Source organism: Nymphalis io, chromosome 9 (assembly GCF_905147045.1).
Source record: "Nymphalis io chromosome 9, ilAglIoxx1.1, whole genome shotgun sequence".
In the NCBI taxonomy this organism is placed as follows: Eukaryota; Metazoa; Arthropoda; class Insecta; order Lepidoptera; family Nymphalidae; genus Nymphalis; species Nymphalis io.
In genome coordinates, this window is record NC_065896.1 from 12,917,391 (window position 1) to 12,940,668 (window position 23,278).

At 32.4% G+C, this 23,278-nt stretch overlaps 1 protein-coding gene across 4 annotated transcripts; it reads left to right on the forward strand.

Annotated features, from left to right (window-relative positions):
- The first annotated feature begins 226 nt into the window (after nt 1-226).
- LOC126770610 (sulfotransferase 1C3-like) lies at nt 227-22,979 on the forward strand. Of its 4 annotated transcripts, none has more exons than XM_050490088.1 (9): nt 227-316; nt 11,909-11,996; nt 14,168-14,302; nt 14,872-14,971; nt 15,149-15,317; nt 16,510-16,636; nt 18,005-18,099; nt 19,189-19,360; nt 22,781-22,979. In XM_050490088.1, the coding sequence occupies exons 1-9, from the start codon at nt 314-316 to the stop codon at nt 22,894-22,896; spliced, it is 1,005 nt and encodes a 334-aa protein (XP_050346045.1). In that variant the 5' UTR covers nt 227-313; the 3' UTR covers nt 22,897-22,979. The 4 variants fall into 4 exon arrangements, with proteins under 4 accessions (XP_050346045.1, XP_050346046.1, XP_050346048.1 ...); XM_050490089.1 differs by lacking the exon at nt 227-316 and adding an exon at nt 3,549-3,642; XM_050490090.1 differs by lacking the exon at nt 227-316 and adding an exon at nt 10,584-10,608.
- The last annotated feature ends 299 nt before the right edge of the window (nt 22,980-23,278 follow it).

The window sequence follows — 23,278 nt, forward strand, 5'->3', positions numbered from 1 at the left end:
ATATGTAGACTTCGTGATGAAGTGTCTCGTCGAGGAAGATTACGAGAGACATTATTTAACAAAAATGAAACAATTATACTAATTTTGGTTATTTTTTTCCATCTACTGGTCTATTTTAAGAGCTTTAAAGATAAGCGAGTAAACCCTTTGAACATGCCAATCGCAACATGTATTTTTTATATCAAATATTTGCCCAGCGTCTGCTCATATCTAGCGATAATATTTCAGTACGATGATGTCAGCATTGCACTCAGCCGGAATACGATAATTATTTTTATTTTCGCTTATTGAATTGTGTGGTGCAAATGGAAGAATGGTAAGTTTTTTTTTATTAAACTAGCTTCTCCGCTTCGCACGGGTAGGTGGTCTACATTAAACGTTTATATCGTAATACATGACTCAATTGATTTACGCGGCGCACGCCAGTAAAGCTCCCATTTTGCATGATTTTTCGACATCAACAACTATCGTTATATTTCAGCGAATATTACGCAAAACATTAATGAATTATATACCTAAACCTTCCTCACGGTTCATTCGTGTATTAGTGAAACCGTATTATAATCCGTTCGGTAGATTTTGCATTTGTCACGTTCAGACAGACAGACGCGGGATGACAGACTTTGTTTTATGAAATATTGTGATAATAAGTTATATATCATTGTAGCCCAATAAAGAAAAGAGTAAAAGGAAAGTCACTGCTAGTAAATGCCCCATTGCTGGGCAAGGGTTTTCCGAAGAGGAAGTAGTAGCTCATTCCACCAAGCTGATTCATTGTGGCATAATTTCATCCGTCACATGCAGGTTTCTGTTAAAAAGGTATGGTAGGTCTAGTTCATGAGACATTAACACACGCTCTTAAATAAATTTATTCTGACCTTTGCGGAGACAATATATCACAATGCGTATGCGCAAGCTAAAGTGCACTCTCTATTCACTCACTCTCATAATACGGTAGGTAGGACAACAAATTCAGCACGACGGGATGAGTTCATTTCTGTGAAAAATAAACTATTCAGACAAATAAAACTTGTCAACTATTATGTGTAATTGAAATAGTATGAATTGATAATCTTAGTTAAATTAAAGTAGTACTTGAATTGATAAAATATAAAGTTGCGAGATTTGAGGCAGATAGAGATGTTATCTGATAACAACAGAGTATTTTTGGGATGAACGATTCTGTCGCTATGATGTAATGTAAATATACAATACTAGTTTCTAACCGCGACTTCGCTCGTGTTTGAGTAAGGGCTCAGGGTACCCCCTGATAATATGTAAGCAAAATTTCATGATGATCATACCGATCTTCAAAACGTGAAAGCGTAACAAACGATTTTCTTTCGCTGTTTAGAAATCACATCAAAAGGACATAATTATGATCATCCAATTTATAAACCAAAGTTTCGTCTTGTCTCGTACAACGACGTTTCAGACGAAGCATTAGTCATAAACTAGCAAATTATTATTTATTAGTAGCGCTTCACCCGCGGCGTCGCTCCCGTCATAATTCTGAATTGCTAATTACAAATTTCCATAACTTTTTCCCCAAAAAAGAAGGATTTACATTTACCTTAGGGGTAATATTTTCAAAAGTCCTTCCTTAGTACTAAACTACTGTGTAAAAGGAAACTGTATGCAAATTTTCATGGTGCCCCAGCAGTTTGGGCTGAGCGTTAATATGTCTATGCCTAATGTACTCTAATGACTACAACTTAAAACGGGCTAAAAAATAAAAACAGCGCGGTATTTGAGGAGCTAACCAAATCTCGCTTTGGTTAAATCCGCCTTATTTAGTGCATCATCACGGAGCCATAAAAGAACAACAATTAAAAATAATAAAAAGAGAACCCAAAAAAGCTCGGATGCAAAGTGAGTGGAGAAAAATTAAAAAAATACATCCTTACGAATAAACTACATGTACATGGATTTTCATTAGATAATATATATAATATATAGATATTACATAATATATAAAGACGACAACTGATTCACAGTAACAGTACAGTAACAGCCTGTTAATGTCCCACTGCTGGGCTAAGGCCTCCTCTCCCTTTTTAGGAGAAGGTTTGGAGCTTATTCCACCACGCTGCTCCAATGCGGGTTGGTGGAATACACATGTGGCAGAATTTCAGTGAAATTAGACACATGGTTTCCTCACGATGTTTTCCGAGACGAATTATAATCACAAATTAAGCACATGAAAATTCAGTGGTGCTTGCCCGGGTTTGAACCCACGATCATTGGTTAAGATTCACGCGTTCTTACCACAGGGCCATCTCAGCTTTTAAAATTTATCAACTAAGCTTAAACAACTTAATAGTATTCTAATAATATCCTTGTTTGTCCTTTTGGTTGAAAGCGGAGATAGTCCAGTGCTTTAAACGAGTGCTTCAAACCAAGGCAGGAATGACTGAATTTCTATGTGTTTGGCAGTTAAGAATAATATCGTGAGGTATGTGTCGGATGAAGATCTGACACCTGTGGTAGATTGTGCTAAATCGCAATGGATCAGTGTAAAGGAATAAGCTCCTAACCTTCTCAAATGCAGATGAGATTTTAGCACTTGACATTTACAGAATACTTCTGTATTTATAGAGCAATAACAAACATGTTACATACAAAACCATACTATAAATACAGATGAACAAGTTACAGATCAAATGTTTCCTACCCGGCCAACTCGGCTGGTTAACTGCAAGCATGCCTCATGATGTTGAAGGATATTAAAAAGTCAATAGCGCAATGGTTTTCGGGCCGCCTGGCGAAGTAAACGTTGTCGGTTCGATTCTGATTCCTTGGGCAATTTTTGTCCCCACTCCTAGCAAAAGCTTTACCATCAATTGGAGGAGTAAATAGAAATATTTACAATCCCTTAAAACGGAGATTGCTAGATAGCAATATAATATTGTAATTTAAAAAAAAAACTTACGATATTATTGTTATATATTACGATGTATCATCTTACTAAATCCTTGCAATCCTTACATTGTCAAAATACTCGGCCAAGACCTCAATAATTTGATATGAAGACCCTTATAGAAATTACACATAATACAAAATTATTTTTAGCTAAAATTAAAATTTATATAAAACTGTTATGGTATAGAAAATTTTAAGGATGTACTCAAAACATTTTTCGTGACGTCATGATTTTCTGAAAGCTTCGAAAAATATAAAAGCATTTTTGTATTAAACAAATTATAGTGAATTAAAGCGAAACAAAAAGTTCAATAAAGTTAAGGAGAAAAAAACAACCCGAAAATGCTGCTAAAGCTGGGCAAAAGCCACACTCCTCTTAAAAAAAGGGTTGGGAGCTTATTCCACAACGCCGCACTAAGGCGGGTTCGTAGAACCACATGTAATAGATTTCCTTATATACACAATTTATATATAAATTAAGTACATGAAATATCACGCTATCCCAGGCTTGAACCCGCGATCTCAGATTACGTACTGTCACTGGAAGATATCGACTCAACCCGGTCATTTAAAATCTATAATATATATATACATTTTGTCAATCGCGCAAACTAGTCTGCAAATACATTCATTGCAAACCACACTTATATTATTCCTAGTCCCGAGTGCACGTATTTCGTAATACCACTTCGTATCACTTAGTACCACTTCGAGATTAAGGTAAGTTTTCGTATTATATATTATATATATTTATATTATGAAAGTATAATTTAAGGCAAGAGCCCTTACGGAGAAAGCAAAAGTTTTGTATAAATATTTCTCGTTTAATAAAATCAAATGAAAAATATTTACTTGTTGAACATCACACTAAGAGAATTCGATCCTGGATCCAGGTCGTTTATAGTCTCGAAAATTTTCGGGGTATTTGACCAACCTCGGGATTGACAAAAATAAAAGAAACGCGAACTTAAGCCCTCCATACCTTTGATTTTATAAAGTTTAACGTCTTCATTTTAATTGTTTTTTACTAACGCTTACTTCATTTATTTTAAGAATACTTTTATTTGTGATAAAATAATTTACTCACACTGTGTTTTGTAACGAATCTGGTCATAATCAGTACTAATACTGTGTACACGAATAATAACGTGTGTCCGAGTTAATTTTTGTTTTTAAACTTTAAACAGAAGCTGTTGTTTATTTTAAAATACTTTAAATTTTATTTTGATTAAGTTTAACTTCTGTAGAGTTATTATTTTATGAATATTCAATTATTACTTCTCTAATCACACTAAGCACTTTAAAATAAATATAAATATTAAAAAGTATAGGAAGTAAGATAAAACAGTTCATATAATATAAAAAAGGGATTGAGAAAATTAGAAAGCGAGTTAATGTTTTTTTTAAATATATAATGAAGGTATAATTTTGTCATTCGCCTTAAATTCTGTAGTTGCAATATTTTTTTATAAATAGCCACTACAGTTGTTACTAAACGTTCAATTTATCAAACAATACATTATTGTTCTAAAATACCGAGTGCCGTTTAAGCATTCACAACATTGTTCATTTTATTTTACATCATACATTACTACATATATTATACTGTTAGTAAATCTGTGTACACTGGCTGCAAACATATCGTAACTGTCACGGCCTTTTTTTATAGGCATTCGCCTATTATAATTGTTGTCTTATACACGCCAGAAAAAAAACAGTTATCTGTCAGTGTCAGATATCGATATGATCTATAAATTATTTTTATCGCATAATTAGCTTATTTGAATTGTTCTTTCGTATCTTGACAAAAATGTCGTTAAATTCGTAATTTTGTGATTAATTACTTTTTTTATTGATATTTTCACTTTTGTCCTAAAATTATGACGTGTGCACAAATTCTCTAATCATTTAGATTTAAAAAAATGTGAAATTTCAAAAATAAAGGACAATTTTCAAGAAAATGACTAGTAAATTTTAATTTTAAAAAATTTAACTATTTTTTTAATTATATTTTATAAAGTGAATTTATTTTAAAGACTTAAATATATACAAGTAAAAATTAATAATAGCTACAGTACCAATCGTGACACCGTGGTTTAGCGGCAAGGAATCTTCTAGCATTTCCCTGTTGAACTAATAATATTGCTTTACGCATACAGTAAAGTAACAGCCTGTGAATGTCCCACTGCTGGACTAAGGTCTGCTTTACGCAAAACTCATCAGAACTGCGGAGTGTAAATATCGCATTAAATATAGTGATTGTATTCATTAATAATTGCTTTTTCTGACATTTTGTATGCCTTAGATTCTAATTGCGAATTCATCTCAAGAATATGAAAGTTCGGTTGTTTTTATTATTAATTTTAACCATTTTAAAAACGATTTGAACTCAAAGGGGATAGCTTATATGTAATATTCACCCTTAAACCGTGCATTAGCTCAAGTCGTACTATCGGTATTACAAATTAAATAATACATATTATGTTTTATATATCAGCTCGCTATGCACACACACCGTCTTCACTTCGCGCCAATACCGATATATATATAACTGGTGGTAGGGCTTTGTGCAAGCTCGTCTGGGTAGGTACCACCCACTCATCAGATATTCTATCGCAAAACAGCAATACTTGATATGGTTGTGTTCCGGTTTGAAGGATGAGCCAGTCTAATTACAGGCACAAGGGACATAAAATCTTAGTTCCCAAGGTTGGTGGCGCATTGGCTATAAGCGATGGTTGACATTTCTTACAATGCCAATGTCTAAGGGCGTTTGGTGACCACTTACCATCAGGTGGCCCATATGCTCGTCCTATTCTATAATATATATATATATATATATATATTCAATTTCCCGCGCTCCGCGATGTGTGTCACCCGAGATGACAGATGGATAGACACACAGATAATAGATCAAATTATAAAATTCTAATTAATACATTACTGTAGATGTGTGTACACTACATTATATATTATTAAGGTACATAATTAACAGATGCAGACAATATAAAATCTGTATTTGCCTATTACTTTTCTTAACCTACGTAACTGCATCTACAAAATTCGATCATGTCCTACAAGTTCTAAAAGCAAATAAAACAAGAGTAAAAAATAAATAAATTCTACAACATTTTGAAATCAGTGACAGTGTGCAGTGACAGCCTGTGAATGTCCCACTGCTGGGCTAAGGCCTCCTCTCCCTTTTTTTTTTTGAGGAGAAGGTATGGAGCTGCCACCACGCTGCTCCAATGCGGGTTAGTGGAATACATATGTGGCAGAATTTCAGTGAAATTAGACGCATTCAGGTTTCCTCACGATGTTTTCCTTCACAGTAAAGCACGAGATGAATTATAACCTCAAATTAAGCGCATGAAAATTCAGTGGTGCTTGCCCGGGTTTGAACCCACGATCATCGGTTAAGATTCACGCGTTCTTACCACTGGGCCATCTCGCTATTCGCTATCATTTTGAAATCGCTGCCGAGTATATAATAGTTTAGTTCAGTTGCGTTTCTTTATATAGATGATTAGTTAAATAATTCTGCGTCTTCTTTCGAATGTCAGATCAATAATGAGAGAAAAAGAAATCAGAGTTTAATTAAACAGTCGCTATGCAACGTTTATACATAAGGCCGATAATATTATATAATGCGTTGCTTATAATACGTTCATTGTACATATTATGATTGATATAATCGACAATTCATTATTAATTTGTTATTAAGATTTTTAATCAAAACAAACGTTTTTTGTTAGTAAATTATTGAATAAATGGTAAAAAAACGTTATATCGCCCTTAACAAACTAATACATCAAAAATAAAAGACTCTAAATGTGGCAGATTTTCGTATAATAGCTGCATGCAGTTTTCCTATGTTTTCTTAACGTGATGAATTATATACGTAAACTAAGCAAACGAAAAATTAATCGTTTGAACCTGCAATTTTGTGCATAATTTTCTTAATATTCATTTTGTTTACTTTAAGTTAATAATTGAGTTAAAAACTGACTTTGATTAAATATATCAAATACGTTAAATCCATAGCAAAATTAATTGTAAATCATAAAGACGAGTTTCGCGTACACAGCTCTCTAAAGTCGCCGCACACGCGCTCATTAAACTCGATGACACTTCAAAGCAATCTAACCTTTGTTACCTCCTCTCTACTTTGATCTCAAACACGGATCGATGACGTTTCAGCTTTCTTGTAATTAAAATTGAGCAACTATCTCGGAATGTTCTTACAAATTTTACACCGCAGGACAGGAAAAGTGCGCATAAATATAAATAACATTATTACGTAAATATATTTTGCGGTGAGCGTAATTTCGACATATGGTAATTTGATATATTAAAATATGTAAAACAATCACATAAAACCGCTCTTAATTTGAATCCTGAATCCGTGGCTTTAATTAAAACCACTTTGTTATTAAAATCGTAGAAGATAGTGCGCTTGTAAAGCGATATGCTCCAAAAATTCTTGGCTCAATTCCAAAATATAATAATTGAAAAATCCTTTTTCAGTCCGTATAATATTCCGTTTGATAGACCGAGTTCGTGACTGGAAAGTATATTTTATTGGAGGATTCTAAAAAAAATATATCGTTTGATAGGTTTTACTTAATATAGTCTGAACAGTATAAGTTGATATACATCTCTAATTCAATTTGTCATATCAATGTCTTTTCTGACATAGCTTTTACGCTCAACGTTTTTCAAAATGTCCATCCATATTTTTTTTTCAATAATTTTGCACATGTTTCTGGTCGCGTGTTGTATGGGGGGTGGCGATTTTAGGTAATCAATTCCCGTTTCTGTATAACTGACAATATATATGTAAAATTTCTATATATCAAAAGTTTTATAATCATAATTGATTTTTTTTATACTATATTATGTTAGTAAATGAAAATCAATAGATTTTTATGATAATAAAAACTACAATAAACAACGAACGACTTTCAGAAATTGATTTTATGATTATTAAATTATATAATATGATACAAAATAAATGGCGACATTTGTCTTAATATTTATAGTAACAGTTCTATTTTTACAAATAACATCATAACGATTCTATATAAGGCCAAATTAATATGTTTAGTACCAATACTATTAGACTACTTTAGTACCAATACTAAAATACCCACATTTTGTATCTTTAAATCCAGAGTAAACGGGTTCCTTCTGGGCAGGCGCGCTACATCCTAGACCGTGACTATGCTTAAGATCAGGCAAGTCGTATAAAAAAACAAAACATAGTTGATATGACGAACTCAAAAAGCATGGAACGAACAAAACAAACATGGAACAAAGTCTTGTTGTAATATCTACATGAAGATCAAAATAAGCGAAACCATTGCTTAAAATTAGTTTAAAAAGACAGTTATAATTAATGTTCCTTGTTGCTTGTGAAATGATTAAAGAAGTATCGTAATATGATAATACAAAAATAAAGGTTGATGTCAATGTTAAAGCAATTATATTTATATTTATACTTAATTTGATAGCAAGTGTAGACACTTTATAAGGTGGCAAAATGAAGGAATTTATACCTTCCATTATCAATAACTACGTAAGTACATTGAATTGAGAATTGTTCGTCCCCTTTTAAACTTCTCGTTCCGACTCCTTCGAACCGAAGAGCTTTCTTGAAATGCCAATAATACTCACAAACATTTATTTTGTAAAATGACTCAAATATATTTTTAGAAAAAGTATTTTACATTATTAGTGAACTGTTCCATGTTAAAATATCTAATGATGACAAGGAAATCAACAAACGACACGTCTAAACTTTTTTTATTATATAGATAGTTGATAGAAAGATAGAAAGCCGTCATTACCTCCCTGGAAGAAATATTACCATTGCTTATATTTTTAAGTTGCCACCAACCTTAGGATGTTATGTGCCTTGTGCCTATCCGTAACCGTACCGTAACAGCCTGTGAATGTCCCACTGCTGGGCTAAAGGCCTCCTCTCCTCTTTTTGAGGAAAAGGTTTGGAGCTTATTCCACCACGCTGCTCCAATGCGGGTTGGTAGAATTCACATGTGGCAGAATTTCAGTGAAATTAGACACATGCAGGTTTCCTCACGATGTTTTCCTTCACCGTAAAGCACGAGATGAATTATAATCACAAATTAAGCACATGAAAATTCAGTGGTGCTTGCCCGGGTTTGAACCCACGATCATCGGTTAAGATTCACGCGTTTTTACCACTGGGCCATCTCGGCGGATTCTTGTGCCTATAGTTACACTGAATCACCCAAACTTCAAACCGGAACTCATGGACCTAGACCTAGATATAGTACCTATCCTGGCTTAGCAGTCTTACACCAAGTTAATTTATGGTATCTTTCATATTATTTTCATTTATGCTATTTTTTGTGTGCCTGCATAATTTGGCTTTAATCTTATAAAATGTTATTGGATGTAGGCCTATATTCTGGTGTAATATTTACATTAGTACATTAGTTAGTGTCTATGCATGATCTTTTTTACTTATTATGGATATACTGAAATTCCTATATTATATTCTTACTTCCTTTTTATCATTTCTTTATTATATTCATATACTAATAATATTAATCTAATATTGAGGATAACATTACTTAATATATTGTAGAGAAAGGTTGGGGCATTCTTGAGATATTAAAAAAACAAGCAATTATTTTTAGACCATAGGTATTTAATAACATAAATTCCGTCTCGACTTCGCACGGGTAAACTTTGGATTTATACTCAAATTATGTTATTACCAGACTAGCGTATATCTCCTTCAGCGTCTTTTTCCATAAATTCAAATTTCTTTTAATATGAGTGCTTCTTTGGTCCAGTCAACAACAAAGTTATTGAGTATTTCTGTCAACAAATTCTCAATAGGGGAGTCCCGTGCTACTCGGGCAACGAGTCTTTTCGAAGGGGCGGCTTAAGCCTTCTGAATATGTCCTTTAGTACGTCGTATTGTATGGACTTTAAAGCAATGAAAAGATAAAATAGTTACAAGCAATTCTTTTTTTTTTTTTTTATAGAATAGGAAGGTGGACGAGCATATGGGCCACCTGATGGTAAGTGGTCACCAAACGCCCTTAGACATTGGCATTGTAAGAAATGTCAACCATCGCTTATAGCCAATGCGCCACCAACCTTGGGAACTAAGATTTTATGTCCCTTGTGCCTGTAATTACACTGGCTCACTCACCCTTCAAACCGGAACACAACAATATCAAGTATTGCTGTTTTGCGGTAGAATATCTGATGAGTGGGTGGTACCTACCCAGACGAGCTTGCACAAAGCCCTACTAGATTTAGAAAGTAGGTAGTTTTACACTCCCCATGCCTCGGTGATTAGATTTCTTTGTTTGTCGTTTGTAAACTTTCGTATTGTATGGACTTTAAAGCAATGAAAATATAGAAAGTGAAGAGAGTGCACCTGTATTTGCTCTTACGTGCTGTAATCATTCCTACGCCGGCGACTTGACTGTCCTGTACTGTCCTGACTGTAATATGACCGCTGTGCACGAATTTCAGTTAAGTTATTAATATGTCCAAAAATAATTGTTTAATGGGAAAATAAAGACGGTTTCATACACAGAAAACACTTGAAATTAATTTTCGATGTTGAAATGTGTTATTATTTAACTTATGTATCTATGACTCTCTGCGTGATATTGTAGCTGTGTAGTTAATTTTTTTTTTTTTTTAATGAGGATTTATGAATTTAAGTCAAAACTTACATTCTCATTAGGAATATAATCACACAGGAAACATATTCAAAATTATGCTTTCATAAAATAACGCACACTGAACAATAAGTGCAACAAGCTTGAGTCGCCAAAGAACTAAGTATTGAAAAAATATATAGTTCGAAGGAGTGTGAATGTGTACATTAACATAAGTTACCCGATGTGATTGTAAATAGTGAAAGTTTTACTATATTTAAGAAACGCCTCATTGTATGTACAAAATAGCTGTTAGCCCACATTGGTCTCACCGCTATGCGTTGTGTTGTCAGTTTTCTATAATATATATTATTTTTTCTAGTACTACCTTCATCTGTTTTGAGTTTCTATATATTTGATTGTATCCAAAAAATTTTGAAGCTATATTAATGTAGTTTCTCATTTTAATTGACTTTTTGTATTCTTTATGAGAAATAAATGTCTTTATCTTAAACAAAATGTTCTTTTCTTAAACAAAAAATTTATTACTGTGATTATTATATGTTGTATTCAAGTAAAATAAAACGAAAAGAAGTTTATTAGAAAAGACTAAAGACTCTTGATTTCTGACTCCGAATATTAGTAGTAAAAAACCGTAAAAAATCTAACTCCAGGCTCATACGGATATTATGCTTCGTAATATTAATATTATAAAATATATAATTAATTATAAAAAAAATATTGTCTTTGATATAATCTTTTTTAAGTAGTATAATAACATATATACACATGTATTTTGTACCTTGAAAATGCATGTTGTGGCCGCCTTGAAGAGTCGCGCACTTTATGTCAAAAGTCGAAAATCTTTATTGAATATATGCGTTACACTTACTTATTTACTGTCATAAATCTACCACTTATGTGTGTATTCTATATTAAGTCTGAATGTGTTTTTATTATTACATGCATAAGTTTAGTGAACGCTGTTGGTATAAATTGGATAAATAATGGGTAAATAAATAAATAAATAATCTGACAATTTACTGCTGAAAAGGCTAACGAGTAGACCAAAACGTTGCTTATTTTTAAATAAGTAGGTAGACTGGAAATGGGCCATCAGGCAATAAGTGGTCACCACCGCCCATATGTCGCCAATACACTACCAACCTTGGAAACTAAGCTCCACTAATGTAATACCTTTTAATACAATTTCAGTTATTCAGACCATGTCACATTATCTCAACAAATTGAACTTTTTCTTAATCTGATTCTGAAGTTAATAATAGTATATGTATCATATGTTTCTTTTTCGTTTACAGAACAAAATGGCGGAAAAATTAATATATCCGTATGAGATCAAAAACGTCACGGAAGAAGAAGATAAAGTGGTGAAAAAATACTATAAAGGTATAAAATAAAAGTTATTACTTTACTAGAAACTATTTTGAAAAATATATTTTTTTATGTGGCTAAGTTAGAAATTTCACCCAATCTTCGAATGTCTGTCTGCCTGACTGTCTAACTGTCAGATTGTATTTGTTCTGACGCAATGATGACTAAATCCTTTTAAGCCAGCCCTCTTCTTAATAACTACAACTTATATATTTTATATATCTTAAGCAAAGCTTTAGATAGGAATGTATATCATAAACACTCTAAGAGTTAACTGTGGGGTAATTAATCTGAACCAAGTATTGATTATTCATTCATTTTCCAACAACACTAAGGGAATTCGTCAATGTACCGCTTTTCTGGCATCCATTTTCATGACATCAACACATTTGCTATTACTAAAGTTAGAAAACTGATCTGTATTGTGAAAGGACCTTAGATATGTAACGACTAGGGAATTTGTTCTCAATCAATCTGTATAGGTTATTGTACAGATTCAACTTCAAAAACTAAATTTCTTAAAGTATGCACAAAGATCTTCGCTAAGAGTTATGATTTTTAAACCTTACTGATTCTCTACTGAACGACTTTATAAAAACTATGAATAAACTCTTCCGAGAATATTATACTCGATATAAAGGTCGATAAGTGCATACTTCCGTTTGTTATTATGACTTTAATAAATTAAACTTGAGAAATGAAGAAAAAATGTAGGTTGTTTTACTCTTTGTTCATGAATTCTAACCTTGATCGAAAAATCGAAAAATTGGTAATCGAGAGCACGTTAATATTTTATCTTCCATACTTGGTTGACCATCAGTCGCTCAACTTCGAATTACCATTATACATATACCACGATATATTATCAATCAATTGAATTATTTTGCTTTATAATAAAATAAAATAAATATTAGAAAGCTTTATTTATTCGTTATATTTTATTTAGATTACGTATTATATTAGTATTAAATATATTAGTAGGAAAATCCTTTTCAGTGTTATGAGTATTACTTTATGTTAATATTTGATATAGATCCCGCTTGAGTAAAAACACCGTTCTCTGTGGTAAAGAATGCTCCCCCAAGGCATTGTCAAGGAAACAGTGGGCTATTTCCTTGGTCTACCTTTCTTTCTTTTATTTTTTAAAATCGGGTTTGCTCAATCTGAACTCCAACTGCATTTTGCCATAATTAATGTGATTATTCTTGTTAACATATCACACAACATAAATTGACTAAACTTCCTATTATGTTCCTGATAAAACCACTTTTATTAAACCTTTGTTTCGCAAGCAACCTTAGTCTCAGTCGATTTTAGCTCAATTTCATAGCCCAGTATCCTTTGAAATATCCAATTTGCGTTCCACGTCACTGCACACAAAATTATTGTCATAATAACGCTGTCAGATACAGCAAACATTTTGAGATTAGAAATTTATAAGAGAAATGTTTTGTGCAAGTAATGCATCGAAAATGCAACACGAACGTAATATTTTTAACTTATTCCGTTTGAAATACGAAATGCAACTTTTTAGAAATCACCTAACTTTTTTTTTTATAGAATAGGAAGGCGGACGAGCATATGGGCCACCTGATGGTAAGTGGTCACCAACGCCCATAGACATTGGCATTGTAAGAAATGTTAACCATCGCTTACATCACCAATGCGCCACCAACCTTGGGAACTAAGATGTTATGTCTCTTGTGCCTGTAATTACACTGGCTCACTCACCCTTCAAACCGGAACACAACAATACCAAGTACTGCTGTTTTGCAGTAGAATATCTGATGAGTGGGTGGTACCTACCCAGACGAGCTTGCACATAGGTCTACCATCAGTGATGTGAATGTTTTATAATGAGTGTTTTATAGTCTTACTACGTGAACGTGAACTTTAATGATATTAATTTATTTTGAATGTAATATTTATCTACCTCCTTGGTCTAGTAGCATCTCGAGAAAGTCTATTATTCAAACCCCGGATCTGAGAAATAAGAAAGTATTTTTATTTGTCATCAGCAATGTTAGATTAGGTATGTAGGGTTCAATCAGGCTTATTTTTAAATACCCTTTAGCTTACAACTTACGAAATTAAGTAATAATATAACCACTCAAACTTAATCTTACAATTATATAATATATTTCGCATTTAACTATCTATGTGAATAAATATATGTTTTTTTTAAGACTATATTCGCCCGTTCATCCGTGTCGGGCCTCATGGGTACTTCTCGATGGCGGGTTTCGGTGACCACGCTGCAGACATCTACAACCTTGAAGTGAGACCCGATGATATCTGGGTCGTCTCTTTTTCTAGATCAGGTAATACATCTGAATAAATAGGAGATACCAATGTAGTCGTCGCTGACACATTGCTCATTGGAATCGCGCAAGCTTATATTGCATAAAAAAGACTTGACAGGCTTTTATAGCCGGGCTCCTGCTTGCCAACAAGTCATCCTTAGAATACTTTATTAAATGAAGCATACTTCAGAACTGCGATCGAAATTAAGTTGATTTCTTATGGCTTAATTGTATTTACTTTGTGTGTGTTATATTTAGATCTTCAATGTCTCAAAAAATTTGAGAAATGAGATGTTCAAATGATTGACTACTTGCCCAATGGGCACAGATTACTTTGTGAATGTCGTACGGATGGAAATTGTAAATAAAGTTATTGATGCTAAATTCTTTAATATTATATTAAATACAATTGTATGTGAGTTAAGATTCCAATATAATATTAAACAAAGACTGCATTGTAGAATTTCACATAAATTTTTGGTATTTTCACATGTTGACATTTTTTTGGTTATTTCCTCGTTATCCTTCTACAAAATTCATACCCAATAAAAGTCAAATGGTCGTACAATATACATGTTTTTCATAAGGTACCACGTGGCTACAAGAACTGGCGTGGTTGGTTGCTAACGATCTGGCTTACGATGGTGCTGAGTCCACATCACTTACAAAAAGATACGCATTTATTGAGTAAGGACATTTTAATTTCCTTTTTGCAATTTGAAAACCCATTTATCGAATTTAACATTACGTTACGAATTACAAGATAGCTAGTTGTTTATAATTATCAGATTTTTTCCTATGAATCCTATGATTCCAGTTTACGATTGCAGAATAATAATTAATTCAAAATCATCTACTACTTAGATATCCTACACAGGCTTCAGAAATAAGAAAAGGAGAGCCATCAGTTAACAGCCATCATCGAGCTACATTCGATGACTTCAGAAATCTCCATACATTGACTTCGCCGCGTTTTATTAAAACTCATCTGCCGCTGTCTCTATTGCCGCCGAAGTTACTCGACACTGCCAAGGTACCATCATTTTATAATTTATACAGCATTGTATCCTGTTTCTGATATAATTTTTAGGTTTGACGTATATTAGAGCCGAACAATTTTATTGCTGTTTAACCGAACACCATATGTATAGAAGCCACACATAATTTTTCAATGATGAAGGATTTTATACCATTCGCCTTGTAACTTACCGCTCGATGACGCTGCACATCAACTTCTATACCGTGATTTTTTTTCTTTATTTATCTAGTAAAAATGAATTAATATTGAATTCACAGCATAAGCTTTATGTTTAATTGGAAAGGTAAATTACTAAAATTCCTAATATTAGTAAATTTGATTGATTTAAAAAAAATACTAAAATAATGTACGCGAGGGAAGCCGCGGATGGATAGCTAGTGGCAGCAACTCGAACGCACACAAACTCAATCACTGAATACACTCAAATCACGCAGTGAAAATCACTGAAATTTCACATAAATAAATATATAGTTTTATTGGATTTTGAGATATATAGCCTAGCCTATTGAATTGCTTATCAAAAATAACAATATTTTCAGAAAAAGTAAAACGATAAATTACATAATAGAAAAACTATCAAGATTGCTTAATCACGCGACAGCTCTGTGTCGTAAACTCAAGAACCCGATCGAGTCGTCGTCGTGCGTAAATACCTAATTTTGAAAAATGAAATTTGTGATAGGCCTCTTAACTTGTACAAAGATAAATCCACAATACTGAGCCCTTATGCGGAAGTTATATTTAGCTGGTCATCATGACATCAGAATGACTGGCGACTTTCAAACATTTATTTGGTATGAATGAGTACTAGATATTCAAACAAATATTTTGTATATTACTAAACAGATATTGAACACTGATAATATTTTGACATTTATCTTTATATGACGCACACCCAAACTTTTCGCTATGGATGGCATTCACCAATAAGGATAACGATCCTGTCAGTCAGTCATTTTTATTTTATATTATTTTTATTTGGGAAACATGCAACACATTGAATTAAACAATTATTTCTAATAGATAAACCATTAACTTTAAACTTATAGATACAACAAATTAGAAATAATTCTCTGTAAATAAGCATTGCTATAATTCTTCTAACTGTATATACAAAGATGAAAGCCTGTTGGTTATTGGAAATCAAACAAACAATAAAATTACTTAAACGTAACATATTTCTCAGGTACTATACATAGCCAGAGATCCTCGCGACGTCGCCGTGTCATTCCATTTTATGCACAAACTATTCAGATATTTCGACGAAGGCGTCACATTCGAAGAGTTCTGGGAACTCTTTAAGAAAGACTTGTGTAAGTTTCATACTCGTATTTACCATCATTTTAATAATATTATTAATGCTAAATGCTCCAGTCATATATTTGCTATATAGCAATTAGAAAATATAGACTAATAATAAAATAAAAATATAGACTGTGTCAGTGTAATGTAATCTAGATTTGATACAGAAAAACGAAAATTGCCTTGATTTTTATAGCAATCATTTTGAACTATGAGAAAAAAAGATCGAATTCGGTAAAACTGAGGAGTTTTGACTGCACATTATCTATTTATAATTATAGCATACATTGTTTTAAAGTATATTTGATTATTAAAGTTATAAATCATTTAATAATAAATTGAAAGTGGTAATAATAGTCAAAAGGGAAAATTAGTTTAGTGGCAGACAACTAGCGAGAAAACTCACCATTCAAATGAAATTTTCATAACAATTTCTCGTTTTCAATTTACTAAATTAAACCACAATAGCTTAAAATATAGGCATTTTCCATTCTGACCCCTTAGGCTATTGTTGTGCCCGCTTCGAGTAACTTCAACGCTTAGTTGGAGAATGGAATGGCTTTAAGGCTTTATTAATATTCTTTGTCAAAATTTCAGAACAGTCTTTTGTAAATATAGCGCTTTCGAAACTAGTGATATTTTTTATTTTTTTTTAAGTGAAAAAGACACTGCAGGTCTTTATTAGGATATGTCACCTGGTCGGGATTTAATAAGCATAGCGAAAGCTACAAAGTTTTCAAAAATAACTTTTGCTTTTGTTTTATAAGAACAAAATTTACATCATAAGATAATGAAAATGTGTCAAGCTGTGATTGCTATCACTACTTGATACATTTTCGTACAATGAGAAAGATTTATTTAAGCATGCCGCGAAATAAATTCTGGGAATAAGTAGTATAAGTGGGGATACGATGTACAGCTCAACATCACATGATCAAATACTGATTCAAGAGAAAATCCTCACCAAATTGATGACTTTTCTCTCCATAGAGATGAAAGCTTTACTTTTAATTATTTATAATCAAGACTACAAAATTAGTAAATTAATTAATAAATGCTGCATTTTTGAATACAGATCAATAACTGTAGCATGGAATTTGTTTGTCAGTCCTACAGTTGTATTTTATTGATTGATGAATGAATGTTATTTTATTGATAAAATAGAGATACATTTTCTAATTGGTGGTGTATTTTCTACAACTAAGCAAGTTTTCTTGGACAACGATTTAATATTGCTGGTACCGTTTATGTATCGTATTCTTTCTAACACTTGGGTATATTTAAATACTATCATATGGTTCTGTGTTTAAAATTATTTTTGGTAATATTTTATTTACTGCACTAAATTAAATAAAGTTTTGACAAAAATAAATTTCCAGTGCTACACATGCCAATATTCCCGCACATAGAGGAGGCTTGGGCGAAACGAGATCATCAAAATATGATGTTTTTGTTCTACGAGGAAATGCAAAAGGTATTTATTTTTGATTTAAACATTTATAGAAATAATATAAACGGTATGTTGTATAATATTTATGTAAACCTAGTAGTAGTAGGTTTTTTAATAGATTCACAATGCTTTCTCTCTTTCTTTCAAATGACTATTACTAAGAAGAGAAGAGAGATATCGGTGTATAATTAATCACTCGCCGGTGACACTCTTCTCAGGTCAGACTATTTTCTTTTGCGAACCGGTAGTAGATTTTAATTTAACAATTTTTATATATTTTTAATTTAATAAAGTGTAAAACTTCTATATTGAATAATTGGATTAAATTGAATATAATTTTCAACTTATAAAATGGTAATGTAGGTACATATATAATTATATACAATATAAGGTTTTACCAATGGTCGCTTGATTGATGGTGTTTGTATAGCAAGCAACCATTTAAGTATGTATATGATGCAACGCAAGAAGTCACAAAATGCTATTTACCTATCGTTTGCTTAATCTCAGTATTTTTATTGTGTAGAGCTCGTCACCTTTTTTTAAGTCAAAGACTTGAATAAGTTTCTATCTATGGGGTTAAGTTTTTTGAATCCGTACAAGGAATATAACTCATATACCCGTTTTAATAGTGTAGCATAATTCCGATGTCTTTAATACTTAATATTGTAAACTCTAGTCTGATCTTATTATTTATTAGAGCCTTGGTCCCAAATGTTGTTGGTGACGAGCCGGTTGGCTTAGTTGGTAAATACTTGCCTTTCACGCCGAAGATTGTGAGTTCGATTCCCACCCAGGACAGACATTTGTGTGCATGAACATGTCTGTTTGTCCTGAGTCTAGGTGTAATTATCTATATAAGTATATATTTACAAAGAAAAAGTAGTATTTGTAGTATATCAGTTGTCTGGTTTCCTTCCACAGTACAAGCTCTGCTTAGTTTGGGATCAGATGGCCGTGTGTGAATAATGTCCCAGGCTATTATTATTATCTTCAATTATGTATTAACTAATACGTTATATAATTATGTATATAGTATAATTTGTTTTTTCGAATGTCGAAAATTGGTCATTTTTATTATAAATTTCTAAAACCAAAAAAAAAATATTACAGAATCTACGATCTGTAATCGATAAAGTATCCAAATTCCTCGGCAAAGAATATACACTCGAACAAAAAGAGAAATTGGCTGAATATCTTAGTTTCGAAAACATGAAGAAATCATCTGGTTTTAAATTTGGCAAATCGGACAATAAGGACAACGAAGTAACATTTATGAGAAAAGGTATATGTTTTAGTATTTTTCATTGATTATTATATATATACTTTAATAATTAAATAAACGCAATTTCTTTATATTACACGTGTGAAAATGGGTAACAAGGTTAAAAATAAGTTTGATCTTTACTGCTTCTTCGTAGTTTTAAGTCATAGTCTGCTAAAGATTAATAATATAACAAGCAGTCACAGACAAACAGATAGACAGACAAATTGACACGAAAAAATTTAAGACTTAAGCTAACTAATAAAATGATTTACAATTGTATAATTAATAATATTTATACATATGTTATATAAAAAACTGCGTTCATTTAATTATTAAAGTAACATAAATCCAATATTTTGCAAGCCAAGACACCAATAAATCCCTAACAAATTTAAAAAGCATGGAGGTACACTAATTTCAAAGTCAAACAAATCTGAATTGTGAGTGGAACTAGCGCAATGTGGGTTCAAGTAAGCAAACATGACTGTTTACCGGATGCAAGCGAGTTCCAATCTAATTTATGTTAAGGTTACTTTTAAAGTGATTTATTTACATTTCTGATATAACTAGTACTATACATCTAACCCACTTAGCTGATACACAATAGCAAGCATGGCTCTATACTTATCGTGCTAATGTATTTACTCGAGAGATTATATAGATAATAAAAAAGTGTAGTTATCATTCGTTCATTTTCATGCAGGATGCAATATAATTTAATATTAATTAACTAAGAGATTTTTTTTATTTTATCGACAAGGTATCGAAATAACCACCACCATCTATCTAGCTTGAATTTCTTGAAAACCGTTGTTCACCCTTATGGTCAATTTTATATTTATTTTTATACTCGCAGAGTCTGAAATCTACAGAAATAAATGTTACATTATTTTTCATTTGTGTATTTTATTATTTTTAAAGAGATAACAGCCATTGTCAGAGATTTACCCAACTGTCTTAATTAATTTTTGTTGTTCGCTATCTGGTTTCGCGTTCATTCGTTTTAATTTGTTATTCGTTTATATAATTTTTAAATATATAGTACATATATGCTTCAAGTTAATATTAAAAAAAGTAACAGAACACAATAAGGATAAATAGCTAAGGGTAAATCATTGGCCCTAGAATCGTTTTCGTTTTCCTGAAAATTTATTATTGCTTAAACCATCTCTATCTAAATCAATGATCAAACTAGTTGCAAAGTTGTACTAGGCTTATACCCGTGTTACTGAGTTCTCCGCTCTTCCACCAAGACAAACAAAAGCTATCAATAATGTGTGTGTGTTCAACTTACTAAAAACTTTATTTATATAATAAATATATAATAATAATAAATAACTTTATTCACCAAAACGAAACAAAGACAAAAAAATTAAGGTACATAACCATAAAAAAAAGAGTTAACAATATCATAATTTGGTGAAAAGGTCGTAGTCTCAGCTAGGCTGCTTTTCAGTCTACGCCTTGTACATATGCTGCCAACACAAACGCTACATTCAGTGCAGTAAAAGGTAAAAGGAGATAAAATTACTTAAATAATAAAAGTTAATACAATTTATAACACGCACAATAGGCTAAAATAAAAGAAAACATGCAAGCATTACTAAAACAGTGAGGTCTTTTTTTTATTTTTTATTTATTCTAGAAAAAGGAAAATATTTCATATTGAATAAAAAATGAAAATAAAATAGTAATAAAATGTTTAAAATGTTTAAACAAATAGAGATATATGTTATAATAAATTACAATCAAAGTAACAATTAAATATTGAAGTTTAGTTACACACATTTGTCCAGACACATTGCGTCTTTTGCATAGATAGAAGCGATTGCCTGCATTGTGCCTTAAACTTATTTTGTATAATAATAATCGAAGCATCTCTTTGTATACGTCGTTTGCGGTGTTTTTTTTTTGAGGGTTTAATAAGTTAAAGTAACTTGCAGAGCTCATTCAAGAGCATGAAAGATTAAAACTGTCCATTATTTTGTTTTTTTCACGCAGTGGATACCTTCAGAAATGGACCTGCTTCCTTCGGCGGAGGAACCGGGTTATGTGGAATTCTTACAAACTAAAACCAGTGCGATGGCTTTCTCGGAATGGATTTTAGAAGCTGCGGGATCGTGTTGATATAACACATCCAAAGCCCTGCGGCTCGGCGGAGCTCCTCACAGGGGGCGAATCTAATCTCGTCCGCCACACTCCTCGCCAGTGCGTACGGCAGCGCAAGTCCATCCCGGCTGCTGTCCTCTTCAGGACCGTCTGAAATAGGACACGTGAAGCCGACGTCGTCTCCGCCAAGCAGGATCGGGTCTTTCCCGTTCCGCCGTTCCTTCCGGACTATTACGGTCTCCCAGAAGGAGGCTACGGCCCTACACATATTCGCTCGCAGTGAGAGGTCCTGTAAGACCTGGCATCCGATATAATGGATACCTGCGTAAGTCGGAAGGTGACTAGTCACTTTCGTCTCATCCAGGCTTCGAAGGCCGGTCCGCGTTTGCGCGCGTACCACTGTTTGCAAAGACAACACACCACGTGGCAAGAGCCCTCCACTATTCCCGCCACTTCAACGCCTCGAGACCTGCTGAAAGACCCTCGCATCCATATCCTTCAGAACGTCCAAAGGCGATAAAGACTATCCATGTAATAACAGTTCTCAATAAAATCAATGCCGGCTATGTTCAGACAGGCCTTGGGACTTATTGATTGTCAAGGGAAGCAACTCTTTAAAATGGAACTATATACTTTGACATTCGAATGAATATCTCATGGATGGTATTCTTGGAAGGAAAACTACCTAAACTTGCTAATTCCTAGCTTTACTACCATAATGAAGTTTGGATAAAGAAAACGTATTTCTTGCACGCGCTTTCCCCAGAGGATATCGATATTTTGTAGACATTTTGTATTTTGCATTTCGTTATTTGCACCCAGAAGTATGTAAATGTAGTTTTATTAGTGAATATATCCATATAATCGTATTAACCCTTCAAAAGAAAAACAAAAGTCGCCAACCGTTTAGGTGGAATTTCTAAAAACATTAATCTCATGTTTATTAGTTAAACAAAAATAGTAAATTTCAAGCAGATTAGATCACTATTCATTTTTATACTAAATTTTCCACCCAATTTCTCCCGTTTGGGGTCGATTTTCCAAAATCGACGAAATACGTATGAATTTATCTTTATATCATTCTTCTTACTTCAAAAATGATGGACTCCCCATATAAACCTTCAACCCCTATTTCACCCTCTTAGAAATGTTAATAAGTCTTCTATGGTTCTAAGAAAAGTAATTTATGGCCTTTCATTGTTTTGCTGAAAGATCCACGAGGATACCATATCTTTAATTTCATTTTTGAACTCAAAGACTTTTTTAAAAACTGTTGTTTTACATAATAACTCTGTACGTCTCTTTAACTTTATTTGTTATATTTTTCAGGTAAATCTGGCAACTGGATTAATTATTTTAATACGGACAAAATGAAGGAAGAGGTTGACGAATATTTTGAGAAACACATGAAGAATTCTGACCTACGCTTCCCAGAAATCAATTAAGAAGATATTGATGTTTCCGTTTTTTTTTTGTAATTTACGATCAATACAATTTTATTAAACAATAAACATTATTTATTTACGGTCGATATGTTTTAATAGTCGTGTCATGCAAGAGTGCTGGGTACATGGATGTTTGTTTTCTTCTTAGAGATGTCAAGAATCTTTTTTTAACGAATAATAAATTACAATAAAACAACATCGTACATTTTTAATCCATTTATTATTTTGCATTGTAAACCCATACACTTGATCTATTCATCAACCGTTTATAATTTACCTTATACAAGTCATTACATCACCATAGATAATTAATTAACCAACCTTTATACATTACAAGAAATAAAAAACGTATATTGTAAAAAAAAGCAATGAAAAAAAAACC